The 21390-nt window shown below is 46.8% G+C and overlaps 1 protein-coding gene across 3 annotated transcripts in view; it reads right to left on the bottom strand.

Annotated features, from left to right (window-relative positions):
• Positions 1 to 21390, bottom strand: part of PAX8 (paired box 8) — a 45237-nt gene that overhangs the window by 23467 nt on the left and 380 nt on the right. The window contains exons 2-6 of one of the 3 annotated variants that reach the window (XM_056861011.1): positions 6358 to 6420; positions 4777 to 4984; positions 3219 to 3419; positions 2986 to 3074; positions 1608 to 1733 (exon numbers count right to left, since the gene is read on the bottom strand). In XM_056861011.1, coding sequence (XP_056716989.1) covers positions 1608 to 1733; positions 2986 to 3074; positions 3219 to 3419; positions 4777 to 4984; positions 6358 to 6364 — 631 coding nt within the window. In that variant the 5' untranslated portion in view covers positions 6365 to 6420. The remainder of the gene's footprint in view (positions 1 to 1607; positions 1734 to 2985; positions 3075 to 3218; positions 3420 to 4776; positions 4985 to 6357; positions 6421 to 21390) is intronic. The other 2 variants (XM_056861009.1, XM_056861010.1) reach the window with 2 other exon arrangements.

Genomic DNA, 21390 nt, shown 5'->3' with positions numbered 1-21390 from the left:
TGTTTTGTTGTTTTAAAGTTAAATATTAAAAAGTTGCCCTTTTAGTCAGTGGAGAATACAGTCCAGGCAATTTAGGCCAAACAAGCAATTTCTAGTCAAAAAAGGCAGAACTACCAAGAGTGGGGAAGAGTTCGTATTGTCCTATTATCAAAACCACAAAAATTCTGTTATAAAATAGAAATGATTTCCCCTGCCAGTATTAAATTTTGTATGGAGTAACTCCTGAATGGAAAGAAGAAGACATTTCAGAGAAACTGAATGAAAAATGTGTGAGTTACCAATGTTTAAATCCTGAATGCCTTTTCTTTCATATACCATAAAAGCACATAATAAAATAAAATAGGAAGAATTATTTCAAAGCTAAGTTCTGGTTTCCATTTGAACACCACCCTATGTAAGATGAGAGTACAGCGTATGGTAGTAGAAAGCGCCTTCAAGTAGCAGCTGACTTACAGTGACCCCATAGAGTTTTCAAGACATGAGATGTTCAGAGGTGGTTTGCCATTGCCTTCCTCTGCATAAAGACCCCGGTATTCCTTGGTGGTCTCCCATCCAAATACTAACCAGGGCCGCCCCTGCTTGGCTTTTGAGACCTGGTGAGACTGGGCTAGCCTGAGCCATCCAGGTCAAGTCAGAACATGTGGTAATGTTCAAATAGAAACCAGAACTTGGCACTGTGTTTACAACTCTTCTTTGTTTACCTCTATAGTACATGAAGGTAACTTGAAAAAATTCTCCCCTGATATTTAAACACTTAAAGCATTTTTCATCTGATTTCCCTGAAGTCAGGATTGTTCCTATCGAACTGTCAAAGAGATTCACCATATCAAATTTCCTACTGAGAAAACAAATAGTTGTAATAGAAAATTCCCAATGCACTGAAGTAAATCTCTGGGCAGAAATGTAATGGAGTGATGGACGTTCCGAAGAAATTTAGCAGATGAAATGGTGCTGGCAGATTTCTGCCTGGTGGAAGACTGCTGGCGTGAGTCAGTGTACGGGTGATCATTGTAGCGGAAAGTGGTCTGGAGTGTCTTAACAGGTCAAAGTTAGCAGCTGCAGCAAGTCATCAAGAGAAAGGTTGAAGTGAGAAAGTCCCACGTTTACGAGTAAACATGCACAGGCTTGCCCTGTTTAAAATGAATCAATTAAATCTTTAGAGTTTACAAGCAGAGCAGAGCAAATCTGCAAGTCTGATGTTCTGATCAGCTTGAATGGTCACTTTGTTGGTTTCCCTCCTAGTTAAATATGCAGAAAATTGGGTTCTGCAGCTGAAGATAAGCTTAGCAAGAGGTTGGTTCTGATAATTCAAAGTGTAGAATTTCCAAGCGTATGTCTTGTTAAACACCGTTATGCCACTGAACCAACTGGCAGGCAACTGAGGCTGAAAGATCAGTGTAGGGGCCCTGAGGAAGTGAGGCTGTTTATGTGTGGAAGTTAACATCCATTGGCCACACATTTTAGCACTTTTGCTTCATGCCAAATTGTTTTTTTTTTAAAAACCAGAATATATTATAATGACCTGAATAAAACATTGTAATAATGATAGAGTACACTGAACAGCAACAGCCCACCCCAGCACCCTCCTGGGGTCTAACAGTACTTACTGTCATCAATTTTCCGCTTGTTGTCACTGCTGGGCACAGCAATCCCCAGAAGACCATTGATGGAGTAGGTGGAGCCCAGAGAATCTGACTGAGGGGATTCTGGTGGGGTCACAGTGGAGCTAGGAACTAAAGGGCACAGTGGGAGGAAATCAGGTGAGCATCAGAACATCCCAGAGACAACTATCTCTGCAGAGAAGGGGCTACGAAGCTGAGGAATGGAATGGGAGAATGGAATGGGCAATGAAAGCCTAACAGCGCTTTCCTGACCTTCAAGGGCGAAGGCCCTTAGGAGGTTAGGAAGGGGCTGCGCCAGCATCGGGGGCCCCATGCCGGCACCCAGGCTACTTACACCGGCATCAGTAGCCCCAGTGCTGGCGTGGAGGCCCAGATGACGGTCTCCAGACGCTGCAACGGCAGCGCCGCCCTGGAACGCTGGCAGGGCCTTCCGCTGGCATCCCACCGGCGTAAAGGCCCACACCAGCATTCTGGGGGCGTTCTGGCATCCCAGGAGGTGTTCCCAGGGCGTTACAGGGGGAGGAGATGCCATTAGGCAGCCTCTTGTCCCCTTTCCGCCCCAGACACCAGCGCCGAGAATGGCGTTGATGCGCCTGCTTTTCTGCAGGTGCAGCCTCGCTATTCTCTATGGGGCTTTTTGTCCCTTTTTACACAAAAAAGCCGATTAAAGGAGGAACTGTTCTAATTGCTAGAAATTTCTTCCTAATGTCTAGACGGAAACTCTTTTGATTTGATTTCAACCTGTTGGTTCTGATCCGACCTTCTGGGGTAACAGAAAACAACTCAGCATCCTCCTCTATGTGACAGCCCTTCAAGTACTTGAAGATGGTTATCATACCCCCTCTCAGTCTTCTCCTTCAGGCTAAACATACCCAGCTCCTTCAACCTTTCCTCATAGGACTTGGTCTCCAGACCCCTCACCATCTTTGTTGTCCTTCTCTGGACACATTTCAGCTTATCTATATCCTTCAATAAGGACATCCTTGTTTCCCTGTTTACTTCCATATTTAACTGTGACACAATGGAGGAAGCTCCCTGTTGCCAGATACTGCAGCCTCCGATTTCTGGGAACCCCAGGCTGGCAGATCCAGTGCCAGGAAAGGACAGTCTGCAAACCGTCAAAGGCATCACTTCTTCCAGCGTGCTGACATGGAAGAAACCTCACTCGCCAAAGACATGATATGAGTCTCGCACCTGGCACCATCTGTGGCCCAACACTGTAGACTCACTCAAGTATTCACTCCTTGTCTCAGCAGTAATCCAGCCAGGGTGATCCCCTCTGAACTTAAGAGTAACAACCTGGGGCAGAATGGAGACAGGTCAGGCGGTCCTGTCGCTCACAGTACACAAAGGAGGCACTTACTGAGGTTATGACCAGGGCTCAAGGTTTTTGACACCACACAGTTGTCCAGCGGGAGATTGAACGGCTGTTGCACTTTTGTGCGAATGATCCTGGAAAGAGAAAGGAAGAGGCAAGTAGTTGCGGTTGCCTAGGGAAGAGCACGAAGCCTTGTGTCTGCTCACAGCACTGCTGCGAGGCTGGAAGAACTTGCTATCGGGTAATGCCCCTGAGAAGGTCACCTCCCAGGTTCTCACCTGTTGATGGAGCTCACGCTGGGAACAGTATCGTTGTCACAGACACCCTCTGCCAAGAGGCGGTCCCGGATTTCCCAAGCAAACATGGTTGGATTCTGCCGTTTGTAGTCTCCAATCTTCTCCACCACTTTAGGTGTTGCCACCTTGGGCTTGGAGCCCCCAATCACACCTGGTCGTATACTGCCAGTCTCGTAGTACCTACTCCAATAGAGAAAGCGATAGGATTACCACACCAGTAAGAAGCAAAGCCTTGGATGTCACTGAGACATTTTTAACTTTGGCTGAAGGCCAGTTCATAGTGTGGTGCAGTGGCCAGGATATCAGACTAGGATCTGAGAGTCTCAAGTTTGAATCTGGAGACCTAGGTTTGAATGCCAACATTGCTGTCGCAGATTGCTGGGTGACCCTGGACCAGTCGTTCAGCCTCATCTACCTGACAGGGTGGTTGTGTGTATAAAATGGGGAGATCATGTTGTAAGCTGCTTTGGGAGCTCACTGGGGAGAAAAGCAAATAAAATCTCCTGCTAATGTTTGAAATTCAAAATTGATTCATTCTGATTAGAATTACAGCCATTGACCAGATCCTCCAATCTCACCCTGTTCCCTCCTTTCACCAAACTTGCTCAACTATCTATCATACATTTTCAGGAAAAGTGATCTGATGATATATAATCCACCGTTTACACAGTCTTGCCCATCTTACTGTTCTTAAAAGCAAATTACACTGGATAAGAAGGCTCAAATAAAATGATGTTAGGGCTTGAGAAGCAGCGAATTTGAAAAAAAAAGTTACAAGGAAGTGGATTGGTTTCTGTCTTAGAAGAAGATGCAGTTGTTAGCTGGAATCCCTGGGAGGTCTACCTGATTATCACCAGCTCCCAGTTGGCTCCTTTGAGTACCATATCACCCAGCCTCACAAAGTGTTCCATTATGGTTGCTTCTGGTTTGCACCCTAGTGGGCAAGGGTAGCCAATGGAAGACTGTGCCTCTGTTGCAAAGGGGAAGCTGAACTCTGGGGGCACTAACAGCTGACTTGCCCATTTTCACACACAAAAAATTGCGGGGTTTGCCAATGCTTGAATCCCCCAAGGGCTGGAAGAACCCAACTTACTCATACTGGTCAGGCTCTTTAATACAGTTGGGATTGGGATGAGGGACTTGTGTTCGGATGGCATGAAGTCACGCACTGGGGAAGCAGACAGGGAATGAGGAATGAATGTACTTCCCCAAACGCTCCCTTGAAGGGAAGAGCATGCAGAAACATTTTCAGAAGAGCACTGAGAGCAATACAATTTAATGCTTGTGGAAAAACACAAAGGGACAACAAAACAGAAATTTTTAACCCTTTGTGGTTAAAATTGGGGATCAGTTAAATTGTTTCCCACATGCTTTCAACTAGCCATCCGTGATAGCATCTGCTCAGCCCCCAGAACAATTTCTTAATTCAGGAAAGATGCACATCACTCCTTGTCTGTGTGAGCTCTGTAAGATGGCAGGTTGAATTCTCAGAGGAGAAATAAACCACTGCTTGGCTCTAAGTTGCCACCTTCATGCTTACCTGCCCAGGATTTTGCTGACGCAGCCGTGGCTGACCCGCAGCTGTCTAGAGATGTCACAGGGTCTCACGCCCTGGTGTGCCAAGTCCACAATGCGTTGCCGTACGACCTCTGGCAGGGGTCGGCCGTTCACAAAGGCTCCACCCAGCTGGTTTAATCCTCCGTGTCCTGCTAAGAGACAAACCCAGTCCCAAGCGGGCAAAAGGAGACCTGATTTCATTTAGGAACTGCATGATGTATTTGCAAAACAGAAAACACAGCTCTGCTAACACAAAGTGTGGAACTTAACTGCTGTGACATTATATTATAAAAAACTTGTGTGTGTATGATGTCACATTACTTAAACTGGGTTGGAAGAAAAATGCTGAAAACATCAGAGGCAGGAATGGAGAGGGGACAGGCGTCACAAAATATAGCAGCAATCTAGCTTGCTCAGGCTTTTGTTTAAACATTTATTGATTTTTAAAATTTATTTTAAAGAATTTTATGCCGTCTCTCCAGCAAACCAGCCCAAGGTAGCTTACAAAAACAGTATTGCAAACTAAAGCCTCCTTTAGATTTGAGCATACAGGGCTGGATCCTAACAGGAGGAGGAGGAGCCCCTGTCAAACAACAAAAAGGCTGTGTCAAGTATCCTGGTGTTTGCATGGACAAAAAAGCTGTGCAGGATGGAGACTGCAGTGAGGAGGTGAGTGGGCCAGATCCGGCTGGAAACCTGGTAAGATCCAACTCCAACCCATCCCATTTGGCCATATATAATATATACTGAATTTACTTGTTACAAATGATTTTAGGAGTTTTTCAAATGCTTCTGCCAAAGCTGGCATGCACTGGCACGTGGTGACCTTTCAAAGCATAAAGCAACCAAAATGATTAGGGGACTAGAGCAACTGTCCTATGGGGAGCGGTTAAGATGCTTAGGGCTGTTTAGCTTGGAAAGAAGGCGACTAAGGGGAGACATGATAGAGGTCTATAAAATGATGCATGGTTTGGAGAGAGTGGACAGGGAGAAGTTTTTCTCCCTCTCCCATAATACTAGAACGCGGGGTCATCTGCTGAAGCTGGAGGATGAGAAATTCAAAACAGATAAAAGGAAGTATTTTTTCACACAATGCATAGTTAAATTGTGGAACTCCCTGCCCCAGGATGTGGTGATGGCTGCCAGCTTGGAGGGCTTTAAGAAAGGAGTGGACATATTCATGGAGGAAAGGGGTATTCATGGCTATTAGAATGGATACTAGGCATGCTGCATACCTATTCTCTCTAGTATCAGAGGAGCATGCCTATTATCTTGGGTGCTGTGGAACACAGGCAGGATGGTGCTGCTGCAGTCGTCTTGTTTGGGGGCTTCCTAGAGGCACCTGGACGGCCACTGTGTGAACAGACTGCTGGAGTTGATGGGCCTTGGTCTGATCCAGCATGGCCTTTCTTATGTTCTTAATGCTATAAGTGTCTAATTGTTTGCATCTTGTCATTAATATATGACACACACAAAAACCAAACAGAAACGTTGAGTGGTGGTGTAACATAATGGCTAAGAACCTGAGCTGTGCATCAGGAAAACTTTCATCCAAATCTTTCACCTGCCATGAATTCATCAAATGGACTTAAGGCAATCAATTCTCTCTCAGCCTCAGTCTCTCCATCTGCAATACGGGAATAAGAAACGGTACAGACCTATTTTAAAGAGTTAAGGACTCCAAGTTCAAGTATTTGTGTTGAGCACATTAACAGTGCAATCTCAAGCAGGGTTACACACTTTAAAGCCTTTTGAAGTCAACGGGCTTAGAATCATAGAATCAGAGTTGGAAGGGACCACCAGAGTCATCTAGTCCAACCCCCTGCACAATGCAGGACATTCACAACTACCTCCCCACCCCACCCCCAGTGACCAGAAGATGGCCAAGATGCCTTCCCTCTCATCATCTGCCTAAGGTCCCAGAATCAGCATTGCTGACAAATGGCCATCTAACCTCTTCTTAAAAACCTCCAGGGAAGGAGAGCTTACCACTTCCTGAGGAAGCCCGTTCCACTGAGAAACTACTCTGTTAGAAAATTCTTCCTAATGTCTAGACGGAAACTCTTTTGATTTAATTTCAACCTGTTGGTTCTGGTCCGACCTCCTGGGGCAACAGAAAACAACTCTGCACCATCCACTCTATGACAGCCTTTCAAGTACTTGAAGATGGTTATCATATCCCCTCTCAGTCTTCTCCTCATCAGGCTAAACATACCCAGCTCCTTCAACCTTTCCTCATAGGACTTGGTCTCCAGACCCTTCACCATCCTTGTTGCCCTCCTCTGGACACGTTCCAGCTTGTGTACATTTTTGTTAAATTGCAGTGCCCAAAACTGAACACAGCACTCTAGGTGAGGTCTAACCAGAGCAGAGTAAAGCGATACCATCACTTCACGTGATCTGGACACTATACTTCTGTTGATGCAGGTGTAACTGCTGAGGATTGCACTGTTAAATGCTATGTAAACGCAAAGTATTATAATAAATAAACAAGTTCTACACCTCAGAGATATAAAAGTATATTCCCTACTGCTTGGTCTTAGAAACAAGTGAAGAAGATTTTTGGGAAAGACTTTAAGAAAATGATACTCTCTTGAGGATACATGTTTTCTGAATTCTGTTGTCCTATCAGCAGGGCTGGGCTGTGGCTTTATTTCGCCCTGTAATATGTCTTCGACTTCTGCTGCTTCCTTTCTTCCCCACTCCCAACTTCTCTGCAACATTTATTTTTTCATCTTTGTATATGTTTTTATCCCGCTCTGTTTATGAACCAAAAGAGCTTGTTCTTTCAATTGTTTTTTGTGTATCTGGAATTTAAAAGCGCAACATCATAACTGTTTGGGTTTCAATTAATCCCAGTCCATTGAAAACTGACTAGTTGACATTCTCAACCAGTTGCCATGCAAATCCTCCAATCTGTTTGCTGAATGTAAGGTTGCCAGCCTCCAGGATGGGGGGTCTGAAGTTCTCCTGGAATGACAACTAATCTCCAGACTACGGAGATCAGTTCCACTGGAGAAAACAACAGCTCTGGAGGGTGGACTGTATGGCATCACGTTCCTGCTGAGCTTCCCCAAATTCCACTCTCCAAAGGCTCTGCCGCAAATCTCCAGGAATTTCCCAACCCAGAGCTGACAACCCTAGGTAGTGTTAAAAGTTTCAGACTCAGGTTTGAATCTTTGCTCTGCCATGGAAGCTTCCTGGGTGACCCTGGGCTGTTCACATACTCTAAACCTAATCTACCTCACAGGGTTGTTGTGATAAAAAGGAGGACAGGAATAGAATCATAGAGTTGGAGAATGATGTAAGCTGCTTTGGGGCCCCAGAGGGGAGAAAGGCATGGTATAAATAAAGTAAATTAATAAATATAGCTGGGGGCCAGATGAAAGGCAGATTGGTTGGTGGGTGCAAAGGAAAGAAAGAAGGAAGCAGGGAAAGATAAAGATATGGGGGCTGCCAGGAGGGAGAGAGGAAATAGTGGGAAGGGGGGTACAGGGGAAAGTGAGCTGCCCCTTGTAACTTCCCTACCATGTAACTGGCCCTGGCCCCGCAACCAACACCAGTTTCCCCAGGCAGAGGCTGCAAGGGGGAGAGAGGAAGGGAAAACTGAAGATGGGAGGGCAGGTAAAGTAGGTTAGCTGGGGGTGGGAAAGAGATAATGAAGCAGGAAAAGGGGAGAATGGCACTTTCAGGGAAGGGAAAGAGCAAATAGTAAGGGAGGGGGAAATGAGATGCCCCCCACAAGTCTTTGTGGGTCCCCCGATTGCACTAATTATATATTTTTTCTTATGTCAACATACTCTATTAAATTCCAACACTGGAAATTTTCTGTATGGAAGGTACCTCTCCTAGAAAAAAATATCCCACCTACTTTGCTGCAAGTTCTTCTCTCCCAGCTGCCTCCCTTACCTCCTCCCTGCCTACAGTTCATCACATTCTTAACTTACACATAAACAAACAATTCAATCCACAGTAAGCAACTATTGATTGGGTTCATTTTTAAGTTCTCGGCATCTCTTGAACTAATCCTTAAAAAGGAATGCAGTCCTGTTCTGAATCCCGCAGGTTCTCAGCTGCAGGACCTCCCTCTTGTATGGACGTCATTAGCCCTCATCCAATCCATCCCTGAGTCCAGGCATCAATGAGTCCAGGCCACATATGGCTCAGATGAAAAGTGGAGCTGAATGTCATCCACATACTGGTAAAAAAGAAGGGGGAAAAACCTCTGATAGGCCATTTATGCTTGGTAATTAGTAGCGCGTTCTAGGCTGAAGTGCCCTGCATATTTTTTTTTTAGTTTTTCATGGTAAACCATCATTCAGGAAGTGACTGAGAAGATGGCGCATACCTACTACATATCTTCTTAAAAGTCCCTTTAACGTGACCTTTTGTGTTTGCTCCATCCCCACCTCGAAGAATCCCCTCAAGGAAGCATGTAAAACCACAGCCGCACATTAGCTATGCAAACGACAGTTGCTAATGGAGGGAACGAAGGAGCAGGTGGAATTTCTTTTGGGGGTAGAATTTCTCCTTTTGCGTCGGGACCGTGAATAGGCATTTTAAAGGTCGCGTTTAAAAAAAGAGCTTTGAGTGAGCATCAAAATTGACCCTGCATAAATGGCCATAGAAGACAGAAAAAAAAAATGAAGAGCTACAGAGGTTGAAAGGCGTTTATCTAACAACTTGTAGCTACTAGAAAATTATACAAAATAGTAGTAACAAAAGGACAAAGAAATTGTATGTGTTTCTGCATTCCCCCCCCTGTATCCACATACTGGTGACACCTCACCTCAAATCCCTAAGCAACTTCACTCAGTCGTTTTGTGTTGTTGTCAAGTACAGGGGACAACACAGAGCCCTGCAGAGCCCTGAAGTAAAAATGTCTTGGGGCAGAAGAGCCATCTCCAAGCAAGACCTCCTGGGAACAGCCTCCGTGGACCAGTGGCTCTTCCATTGCCTTCCAGAACAGAGGCAGTCCAGAAGAACTCCATGGCTGATTCTATCAAAGGAGGCTGGTAACTCCAGGAGCATCAATGGGGAAAGCTGCCAGCACTGCAGCATCCAAGTCCGAGCCCTGATTGCATGAATGGCTCACCTGATGCACCCCACTACATAGCCAATCCCAAGCAGGAAAGAGATGCCAGCCAGGCATGACCTGGTTCCCAAACATTCCTGCCCTGTAGAATGGGAAGAGAGAAACCCCAGATATATTCCCTCCTCCACCTACTCCCAGTCGTTTTCAATTTCAGTTTTTTCATGACCCATCCTGAAAGTTCATGTGAGCAAAGAATAACATTACAAATTCCCCAAGTTAAATGCTAACCAGTTCTACCATCGCCCACGCAAGCGTCTGGTCACTAATTGCAGCCTCCTAATCCTATAATCAGTGACAATCTTAACAACTTCTCACCTGAATGGAAACACCAAACTGAGTTCCGTCAAGTTTGCCCAGAGGAAGGCTGGAGAAAGGGCAACAATGACTGCCTTTTGCATCGTATGACTTGATCCCAAATCTAGCCCTGCTAATAGTCTCCCAGGGAAAGATATCCCACCATTGCAAGGCAGCCCCTCATTGGGCTACTAAATCATTATTAGTGGGCTGCTTGTCTTTGAAGTCATGGACAATGGGACTGGAGAAAACCTGGAGAAAAATTTTCTGTAATGTGCCTAACTAGCTAGCCACCGGCTACTGAGCTCCTTCATGCTCAGGTATGGATAGGGTTGCCAGCTCCGGGTTGGGAAATACCTGGAGATATGGGGGGGGAGCCTGAGGAGGGCGGGGTTTGGGGAGGGGAGGGACTTCAATGCCATAGAGTCCAGTTGCCAAACTGGCCATTTTCTCCAGGTGAACTGATCTCTATCGGCTGGAGATCAGTTGTAATAGCAGGAGATCTCCAGCCACCGCTTGGAGGCTGGCAACCCTAGGTATGGAATACTCTGAGAATGCACCAGTGACTTGGCCATTGCCAGTGTCATTAGCTATTACCATAATGCAAGTTCTTGACAATCCTTACACCAATTCATTCTGAGTTGCTGTCCTTCTTATCTTCTCCAAAATAAAAGAGACCCCCCCCATACCTGCTACCTGTGCAGATTTGTTAAGGCCGCCAGATACAAATGTCGCCCAGTGACACTCAAAAGGTTTGCAAAAACGGACCCTACTAAGTTGTAAGGAAGTGTGAAAAGTTTACAAACATGGGATGCCCTTAAAATGCAGAACATCTATCACTTGTGTTAGTGGTATCAGATTTACCATGGAAATGAAAGTGAAAAAGAAAATGCAGGGACAAGAATGCAAAATTGTTCACAGTTGAAAAGAATGGCATATAATTCAAAAATTCATTTACTGCACACTCTACTGAGGCTGTTTCCACAGGGAGGGTCTGTTCTGGTTTCGTGCCTCAATTGGAGTGGGGTTTTTTTGGAGCATCCAAATGACCATGTTCTCTAATTGTCCACTTTCTGTGTTTTCTCCCATTTTGCTGTGATCTTTTCCAAACCCGATTTGTTACAATCTTTTGGGAATGACTGCAGCCAAAGTACCCTAAGGGAACTGGGCAGATGTGAGAATCTACTTGTGGAATAATGGATTGGATGCACAGCCTTTGGGTTTGCCTCAAGACCAAAGAGTGGCTGTCTTTCTAGGTAGATGTAATAAGTCAACAGTCTGACTGTTATGTGCTCTGCCCATCCTCAGCAGGTGGACTATATCCATCCTATTCCTCCCAGCCCCCAGGCCCAGTTTTGGTGCTAGAAGAAGAAAAAGAGTTGGTTTTTATATGCCGACTTTTTCTACCACTTAAGAGAGAATCAAACCGGCTTACAATCACCTTCCCTTCCCCTCCCCACAACAGACACCCTGTGAGGTAGGTGGGGCTGAGAGAGTTCTGAGAGAACTGTGACTAGCCCAAGGTCACCCAGCTGGCTTCATGTGTAGGAGTGGGGAAACAAATCCAGTTCATCAGATTAGCCTCCGCCACTCATGTGTAGCAGTGGGGAATCAAACCTGGTTCTCCAGCTCAGACTCCATCGCTCCAAACCACCGCTCTTCACCACTACACCACCCTGGCTGTCATACCTTGCTGTACTTGAGGATGGGAGAGCAGAAAATGTAAAATACTCTGTTTACATGTTTATTTCATTTACTTCATCTGATAATACTCAAATGCCGTTAGACTTTTGTGAGCAATAGCTGATTAGTATGGGTAGGACCAAAGAATTCCACCTTCAGATGAAAAACAGTACCCAGTCCAGAACCCAGTGGAGTTTCTCCCCGGCTAAGTTATTTAGACATTGCAGCAGCAGTTGCAGGAGTTATTTTCCCACGGGTTCATGCCACAGCATTGGTGTAACATTTAAAGAGCAATGACAGGGAGGCAAACCTCAAAGTGTTAGAGAAAAAACAGCAACGCTGTTTTCTTTATTTGCTGATGCACAAACTGTGGTCGAAAATCTGAAATGCTTTGAGTATTATATAATCCACCACAGGCAGAAAAAAAAATGTAATTCAAAAGATCCGTCAAACCCTGCGCTGTAAAACCGAAAGCAAGCACCAAGCCATTTGTCAACCTTTGGAAAAGACTAGGGTCAATTGATTCGCAATTCTCTCTCTTTTTCATTGGAGTCAGGCGAGACTGTGGGCGTCCTAAATTGGTTGGTGCCTGGGGGAAATAATGGGCTGGAAGACAGCCAAGAAACTGAAGCACAGTCCAGGTAAGACTGAGGCCTGATCTAGACATGCAAGAGAATGAGGCGGAAATTAGGCGCTGAAGTACCACCATTTCATACTGCAGGTTGAGGGATTACAATGGGCAAAAACGCTCGGGAGGTTTTGCCTTGGGTTTGCCGCTCTCAAGATGCACGTTTTCCCCATCTGAATTCTCAAAACTCTGCATGGGGGCTTATTTTTGAGTTTTGAGAATTTGACTGGGGAAAATGTACATTTAGAGAGCGGCAAATCCAAGGCAAAACCTGCCATGCGTTTAATGTTCAAAGTTCCACATTAACAGGGCCCTTCAGTGGAAATCCTCTCTCTGCTCTGGAAGCTTGACATAGGTCAGTCACACACCCTCGGCCCAATCTACCTCACAAGGTTGTTGTGAGAGAAAAAATTGGATGAGACAAGAACAAAGTAACCTGCTTTGGATCTCCGTTGGGGAGAAAGGTGGGGTATAAATGAAGTAAATAAATGGACAAGATCTTGCTGTGGTGAACCAACCTTCTTGATAGTTCAGAAGCTTCAGTTATTTCAAAATGAAGTTGCTGCCAGGTGCCGATTGCAGGCAACGTATCAGTGGTTAAAAACTCCACCGGTTGCCTGTTGCTGGGCCCAATGCAAAATGTGCTGGGACTGAGATACCTCAGCGAACACCTGCTGCAATAACAGCCTTCAACACACGGCCTGCTTAGCTATCCCCACCTTCAGAGGAGAAGTGAGGAGCAACAAGAACAAGACCTTTTTGGTTGTGGGACATCACCGATGAAACACCCTGTGCTTGGTGCCAAATTGATAACTTTTTAACTTTGTTTATGCCACACTTCCCCCTTCCCCCCAGCACGGACCCAAAGCAGCAGACGTTATTCTCATTTTATCCTCACAACAACCCTGTGAGATGGGTTAGGCTGAGAATGTGCGACTTGTCCAAGGTCCACCAGCAAGCTTCCGTATCAAAGTAGGGATTTGAACCTGGATCTCCCAGTTCTTAGGCCAGCACTCTAGCCACTACACCACATTGATTGTCTTTTCATAATCGGCCCAAAATATTTATTTACTTAGGCGTTTTAACTGTGATTTTAAGCCTGCATCTCAGCTGGATTTTACCTAGTTCTGTTCCAGATTTATTATCCTTCTGCAGCTTTATACTTATTTCACAGTTTTAATCTGTTTAGTTCACAGTTTTAATCTGTGTTTTAAAGGAGTATGTTGCTTTTAGTGTTTCTTGCTGTCAGATTTTAATCCTGTGATTTCTGTCACTCTATTTGCCGTTTTATGATGGGAACGACGACAGCGGAATTTTGTGGAGGGCTGTGGTATTTAATTTTTTTACCTAAGTATAAGCAATATGGTTTTCCCCCTCTTTATTTTTATTGATTGAGTTGTAAGACAATCTCTTTAGTGTAAATAACAACAAATGTGGGCTCTCAGGATTTAAATCATAGGTGACCCCATGGCCCAATATTTTTATTTCCTGTACATCTTCTCATTGGTAAGTGTTCTCTCAAAAATTTGATAAAAAGAGGGGGAAATCCAGAGGGGTAATGTTAATCTGTGGCAGACATAGACTAGTTTAAAGATTGACATGTTTATTGCAACAGAAGCTGTCATGAGACCAAAGCCCATTTTATCAGATGCCTGGAATGTTACTGCCAGTTGGCAGAAATTGAGATATACAGTGGATTCAGGCAGGAGGAAAGTGGAGGTGATATAATCATAAAAGTGAGGGGGAATCCAGAAATCCAAGGCATTATTTTGCAGAGCATAGAAAGGGGTAGGGGGAAACGCCTAGTCCATAGAGAAAACAATCCCATCAGAGTAGGCGTGGACCACTCTCAACCAGTAATAAACCGTCAAAGGAATGGCCTGCTACAAGCTCTGTGGGGAGTTTCTGCAGTGAGCTAGCTACTCAAGGAGTCCCTACTGAGCCCAAGCTTAATAGCATCAAATCTACACCCATTCCAATTCAGCAGACTCGGGCTTTGGAAAGTTTTTGTTGGGGTATGACAACTTTCAAGGTTGTACGTGAATGTCCAGATACATTTCTCATTTCCTTATTTAGCAGGCAGGAAGTTTCAACTTCCTGTGTGTATATCTGTAAAATTTCTAAAGCACTTGAATGTGTGTGGGGTGTGTGAAAGACCTCTACATGGGGCCTTGGAGAGCTGCTTAGGCAATGCTGACCTTTTCAGACCTCCAAGGCCTGACTCATGAGGTAGCTTCAGTTATTCAAATAAAGAGGGTTTTTTTGAGCTTTGCCTCCCTCTTTTTGCTCTGAAAATGGGTGTTGCTCTCTCTTTCACTTGTCCATGACTAAGCAGGTGGGAATATTCACATGGGTCCTTGCCTCCCAAATCCTGACCCCCAGTGTTATGACGTTGTGGTAAGGATTCATTCAATCAGCCTCACCCATTTGGTGGCCTCCCTGAAGATGATTTTGAGCCCTGAGACGAGTGTAGCTACTGGTACTAGGGTTGCCAGGTCCCTCTTCACCACCAGCAGAAGGTTTTTGGAGCAGAGCCTGAGGAAGGTGAGGTTTGGCGAGGGGAGGGACTTCAATGCCATAGAGTCCAATTGCCAAAGCAGCCATTTTCTCCAGGTGAACTGATCCCTATTGACTGAAGATCAGTTTTAAAAGCAGGAGATCTCCAGCTAGTCCCTGGAGGCTGGCAACCCTAACTGGTACTCAAACTGTACTTTTTGGGAGCTTTGACTCCACTGGCCAGCATATCAAAAGTTGCGACTGTATGGCTTATCCAGGTGCATGCCCCATCCACATGTCTCCAAGACTCTCACCTATCCACATATTTTTGTTTCCTACTATGAAAGGATGGGGTGGGGAAAGGAGTGTCTATGTTTTGCCAAGAGTGAACTAAATCACATTTCTCTGGAATAACACACTGAAGTTGAGGACTGGGAAAATGGAATACCGGCAGCAACAAGAGAGCGATATGGAGGGACGATATCTGGATTTCCCTGCACAAATGGATAACAGCTGGACCTTAAGCACACAAAAGAAAGTATCATCTGGCAAATCCCGAAATGGCGTTGGCTCTACCTGGGTATGGACATCCCATTCTCAGCCAAGCTTAATTGCTCAAATGCTTTTGGGTGTTGCTTGGAGGTACCCATAGATTCTGCCCCCCGCACGAGCCTGCTGGGGAACCCTGCAAAACACAACACCCAAATGCTGCCTGCCAGGGGGTCTGAGCAGTGGAAGGAGGGCAGTCAGGAGTTAATGTGATTTGGAGGATGGGAAAAGGGAAGTTGATACCATTAATAGAGAAAGGGGGAGGGAGGGACCTATTAGGAAGACAAAAAGAAAATCAGGATAGAGCAATAGAGAGGCAAATCTAATATCAACTAGGGAAAAATAAATGGAGATTAGGGTGAACAAATTAGCTTTAATGGGTTCAGCACTAATACAAGAATAACAGCAGAATTGAGAATGCCTCTGAGGGGAGATGGAATATGAGGCCAGAGCAATCATGCAAGCAATAACAATTATGTAGGAAAGAGAGAGAGAGAGAGAGAGAAAGAGACAGACAGAAAGAGACATGGAAATATCAAGAAATTATTACAATTGTTTTGTCACTGTTTCAATTTTTAAAGTAATTTTTTCAACATGCCCTCATTGTTTCCTTTTGAATATTCAGACTTGAACTGCTTATCAGAGTCTTCCTGCCTTCCTTCTTACCTGTGAAATTTGGCCTGCCTGATGACAACATCACTTTAAAGTGTTCATATCAGGTGTGTGTGTGTGTGTGTGTGTGTGTGTGTGTGTGTGTAAGAGACACACCTGCAGAATGCACAATGAAGTCTAAAAGTCAGAATGTGAAGCCCAGTTCCCATTTTGAAAAAATACAAGGATTTGTCCATGTACTGAACTTGTTCTGTGCCACCTGTAAAACTCTCTACCCCAAGGGTCCCCAACCTCGTTCAACTTGTAGGCCCTTTTTGAATTTTGAGAACATGCCAGGGACACCACAACAAAATGGCTGCCGACTGGGAGGTGAGACCAATCCCAAAATGGCTGCCATGAAGGCTAGGTGCAATCACAAAACCCTGAAAAATCCAACACAACATTAGGACGTCCCCTGTTAGGAGGTTCCCAGCCAAGCACTCTTCTGTGATGGAGGCAACTGTTTCAAAATGGGTGCTCCCTGAAGACACAAAGATGATGCCTCCTGGGCTCTTCTGAAGTATCTTCTACACCAGTGAGGTGGAGGAAATCCAGGACTGATTGTCTGTTTTGGGGAAGAGATGCTTCAGGGAAGAAGCATCAGGAAACACACTGGCAGGTGTTATGGCACCCACAAGCACCATGCTGAGAATCACTGGGTTACCCCAATATTACCCTAGCCCTCCTGGTTCTTAGAACCAAAATGCAACTATGGAAAGAATCAAGGAGGAGCTAGAATTACACAGCTTGGCCGTTACTGAAATAAAATTGAAAGCACCAGTATTGACTATAAAGATCACTGAACGTTTCCACTCAGTATAGTAGAACTAGCTAGATAGTACAAAGCAGGTGAGACAGCTGTCTTTTTTATGGGACTAGATTTTGTGGGTTTAAGACCATGCAAGCCTTTCAATCATAAAGGGCAGACACGGAGACTCCAAATCAGTGCGGTCAAGATCACTTCACACAGACTAGTTATACTGTTACACTTTTAAGCCATTCATATTTCAATCGGGATAGTTAAAGAATGGTGCCCCCCCCCATTCCACCTGCAATGCATACCTATTTTGAGATATGGATTGTATCCCACAGATTGCAAGAGGTGGGAGTTATTCTGGGTGAACTAATCTTTAGTCAACGAGTTATGATCTCTTGTATGGGCCTGGCAGAGTGACCCAGGTCTGACAAAGGATTTATATCGCGTGGGAGATGCAGAGAAAGATGTCAGGCACTCAAGACTGGAGTGCAGGGAGCAAAGAACTGGAACAATCCTGATCAGCCGGAGCACACTTCAGGGGCACTGTGGCGGCACAGAAAGCCATTGCCAGGAAATGGCAAGTGGATCGGTGATCCGTGTCTTTCCTGAGCCCAGAAGACGTGACATAGTCCGCAGGGGGAGGAAGTGTCTGCCTGGCCGGCCCCAGAGCCCTAGCCCAGTCGCCAACCCTTTTGCCTTGACTCCCCTTTGATTATGCCTCCGATGACAGTGAACTCTGACTCAGGCAAGTTTACAGTGGCCTAAATGTAGCTTAGAAGCTAAAATGACTCAACTGAGGCTGTCGTACTTTGGTCACATGAGAAGGCAAGAGCCACTGGAAAAGACAATCGTGCTGGGAAAAGTTGAGGGCAGCAGGAAAAGAGGAAGACCCAACAATGGATCAACTCTATAAAGGAAGCCAGGGCCCTCAGTTTGCAAGACCCGAGCAAGGCTGTTAAAGATAGGACGTTTTGGAGGACTTCGATGCATAGGGTCGCCATGAGTTGGAAGCGAACACACACACACACACACACACACACACACACACACACACACACACACACACATGTAGTTAGTCTTTAAGGGGCCACCGGACTCCTGTTTTCTTCTGCAATCAACTCGCCTTCCTGCAAAGGACCATGGCAATTGTCTGGGGAGAGCTCCCTCTCTCACCAAGGTGGCAACTCCTCGCTCACCCCATGATCATGGACCCCATCCTGAGGGGTGACCCTCCCAAGCTGCCCCCACCCCCCAGAATCCATGACCAGGGCTCAGATCACCTTTGCTCACAAAAACTCATCACTTCTTTCGGTCTATCAACCCTTTTAATGAAAAGGAGAGCCAGCGTGGTGTAGTGGTTAAGAGCGGTGGTTTGAAGCGATGGAGTCTGATCTGGAGAACCGGGTTTGATTCCCCACTCCTCCACATGAGTGGTGGAGGCTAATCTGGTGAACTGGATTTGTTTCCTCACTCCTACACACGAAGCCAGCTGGGTGACCTTGGGCTAGTCACAGAGCTCTTTCAGCCCCACCTACCTCACAGGGGGTCTGTTGTGGGGAGGGGCAGGGAAGCGGGTTTGATTCTTCCTTAAGTGGTAGAGAAAGTCGGCATATAAAAACCAACTCTTCTTCTTCTATTGGTGGCAACCCAACATTCAGCAACGCTGTCTCCTGTCCAGTTCCCAAGTGGCAGATCCGCCAACAGAAGGGCTAGAATCACGTCTGAAAGGTTGGCAAAAGAGCTGACCGTCATAATCAAAGGGAGTGGGGAGAGTCGCCGGACCAGAGGTGCTCACCAGGCCTTCCTCCCACCCTCGGCCCTGCGTCCAGAGGCCTCTCTGCCGCCCACAGCTCGATTCCCCAGCAAACAGGTTCGGCTTGCTCCTGAACAGATGCAGCCGGTTGCAACCTGGCAGGCCGCTCTAGCTGAAGCCACCTGGGGGAAGGAGCAGAGCCGCCGACTGCTGGGTCCCTCGGAGGGCGAGGCCGCCTACCCTCCTTTCCAAAATCAACCCCTCCACTCAGTGGGGTTGCCAGAAGGAGGAGGAGGAGGAGGAAGGAAGAGTTGGTTTTTATATGGCGACTTTTCCTACCACTTAAGGGAGACTCAAACCGTCTTACAATCACCTTCCCTTCCCCACAGCAGACACCCTGTGAGGTAGGTGGGGCTGAGAGAGCCGTGACTAGCCCAAGGTCACCCAGCTGGCTTCGTGTGCAGGAGTGGGGAAACCCACCCGGTTCACCAGATTAGCCTCCACCGCTCATGTGGCGGAGTGGGGCATCAAACCCGGTTCTCCAGATCAGAGTCCGCCGCTCCAAACCACTGCTCTCAACCGCGACACCACGCTGTCTGGGCGGCTCACCTGGCCTTGCCCCGTGGGGCTCACTCCCCATAGAAACGCACCCCGGATTTCAGCGCTGGGGGCTCGCTGGGCGGGCGGAGAACGACCCAACGCCGGTGGGCAGCCGGCTCTTTTGCAAGCCGAGCATCCACAGCCGCCTTCGGCTCCGGCCAAGGCGCTGGGCAGGGGCAGAACTCGCGGTCTCCCTCCGTAGGCGGCGGCTGGCATGGGGCTCCTCGACTGGCACAAGGCGCCAACCTCGCCAGATCGAGAAATAACACCAACTTTCACACAGCCCCAATGATGCGCTTTCAATCCACTTTCAGTGCCCTTTGAAGGTGGGTTTTACTGCGTGAACTGGCAAAAGACACTTGCAAACGACCGTTCAGGTGCACTGGAAGTGGATTGAAAGCGCATCATTTGGGCTGTGTGAAGAGGGCTAGTTAGATGCAGCCCAGGGGGGCCGGCAGGGCGAGTGGAAGCGGACCTAATCGGAGGCTTCTTTGCACAAAACGCTCCACGGTGCAAAGGACAAAGGACGTTTGGGATTCACCGGGCCGGTAAACCCGACGGCTCGGGCGGAAGATGCGATCCTTTGTCGATCATGGATGAGTTTTGGGGTGCACACAACATCGCCCGGGGCAGAATTTCCCCCTCGTAGCATATTCCAGATGGGGAAGAGTACTTGGGGGAAAGAGGGTCGTTGCTGCCTACTATATTTAAGGGGGGGGGAGAGAATAAGTACATAAAGATCTGGAGGTCAAGGAGAATCACATTTCCCTTTTCTCTAATGCCTGGGTTGTAATATTCATTTACTTGTGAGTAGGCCCCACTCAAGGAAGCGGTATTTGCTTCCAAGTTAACATGGGCAGCTGAGAACTTCAAACGGGCACAACGAAAATCACACGCTTTCTGAGACAGGACCATCCATCAAATCTGTACATCCTGGAACTGCCCAAATCACTTCCAATTTGCCTGGTGAAATTGACCTGTCGGAAATCCGATTCCCCCCCCCCCCCACAGTCCCCTCATGTACTTAAAATCAAACTGCATAGCATCGGGCGCTCAAACGATTCTGCTTTTTTAACGACAACTTAATTTTTGGTACCCCCCCTTCTAAACTAAAATAATTTTAAAAATCTGATGCTCAATCGGCAGCGAACAAAATATAACGGATTGGTTCCGTCAGCAACCAAGACTCTAGTGTTTATGGCTATCCTACCCGTTCCGGCCGTGCTAGTTTAAAAAATTAACCTGAAGAATAAAAATTGCAATATCTGGAATGCACGCCCAATATTCAACATTCAAATTATTCTTGATAACAAAAATATTGTCACATATAGGGTCAAGGCAAAGGGAACAAGATTGCCCCCTTCCCCCTTAATTTTTACCAACATTCCTGTCTCTGAATTCTCAGAAACGATCTTCGGCAAGAAAATGCAATAATTGCAGAAGAGATTTGCTAATGGAGATCTCAGGGTCTGATTCCCCCTTCCCGCGGTTAGCGGATTTCATATTTCCTAGTAATTAAACCGAAATATTGATTTTGGGCTCACTTTGTTGACTAAGGATCAATAGCTCTGACCCTCCGCTAGCTCTTTGCCTTCATCTTTTCATCCATTATCCTGCGCTGGCTGGTAAAATAAATGGGGGGGGGATCTTCTAGAACCCCCCCACACCTCCTCTGGAAAAACAGACACCCCCCCCCCCGCAAATCAGGAAAATTCGGCGAAGTTGCAAAGAGTGATCCCAGCCTGCTTCCCTTTCCCCAGGCTTCAGCCCCAGCGAACCCCCGCCTTGGCCAGAGGTCCCCCATCCCGGCCTCGCAGAAGGGAACTCCCCCAGACGCATTGCCCCGAGAGGAGGCCGTCTTGCTTGAACCGCCAGCGGGGCTGGACTGGATGACCTCCGCGGCCCCTGCCGACCCCGCATTCGGCGTTGGGAGAGGGCGCGGCCGGGACCTCGAAGGAAGCGCCCGTGGGGCTGGCGCCGGGACGGAAGGGGGCGCTTCGTTATCATGCGGCCCGGGGGCCGGCCAAAAGCCCCCTCCGGGATGGGAGCGGCCCCCGAGGCCTCGACGGGGCACGGGGAGCCAAGAGACCC

The sequence above is a fragment of the Euleptes europaea genome, chromosome 14 (genome assembly GCF_029931775.1).
Source record: "Euleptes europaea isolate rEulEur1 chromosome 14, rEulEur1.hap1, whole genome shotgun sequence".
NCBI classification, from domain to species: Eukaryota; Metazoa; Chordata; class Lepidosauria; order Squamata; family Sphaerodactylidae; genus Euleptes; species Euleptes europaea.
The sequence above is the reverse complement of the archived record's forward strand: the minus strand, read 5'-3'. Positions and strand labels throughout refer to the sequence as shown.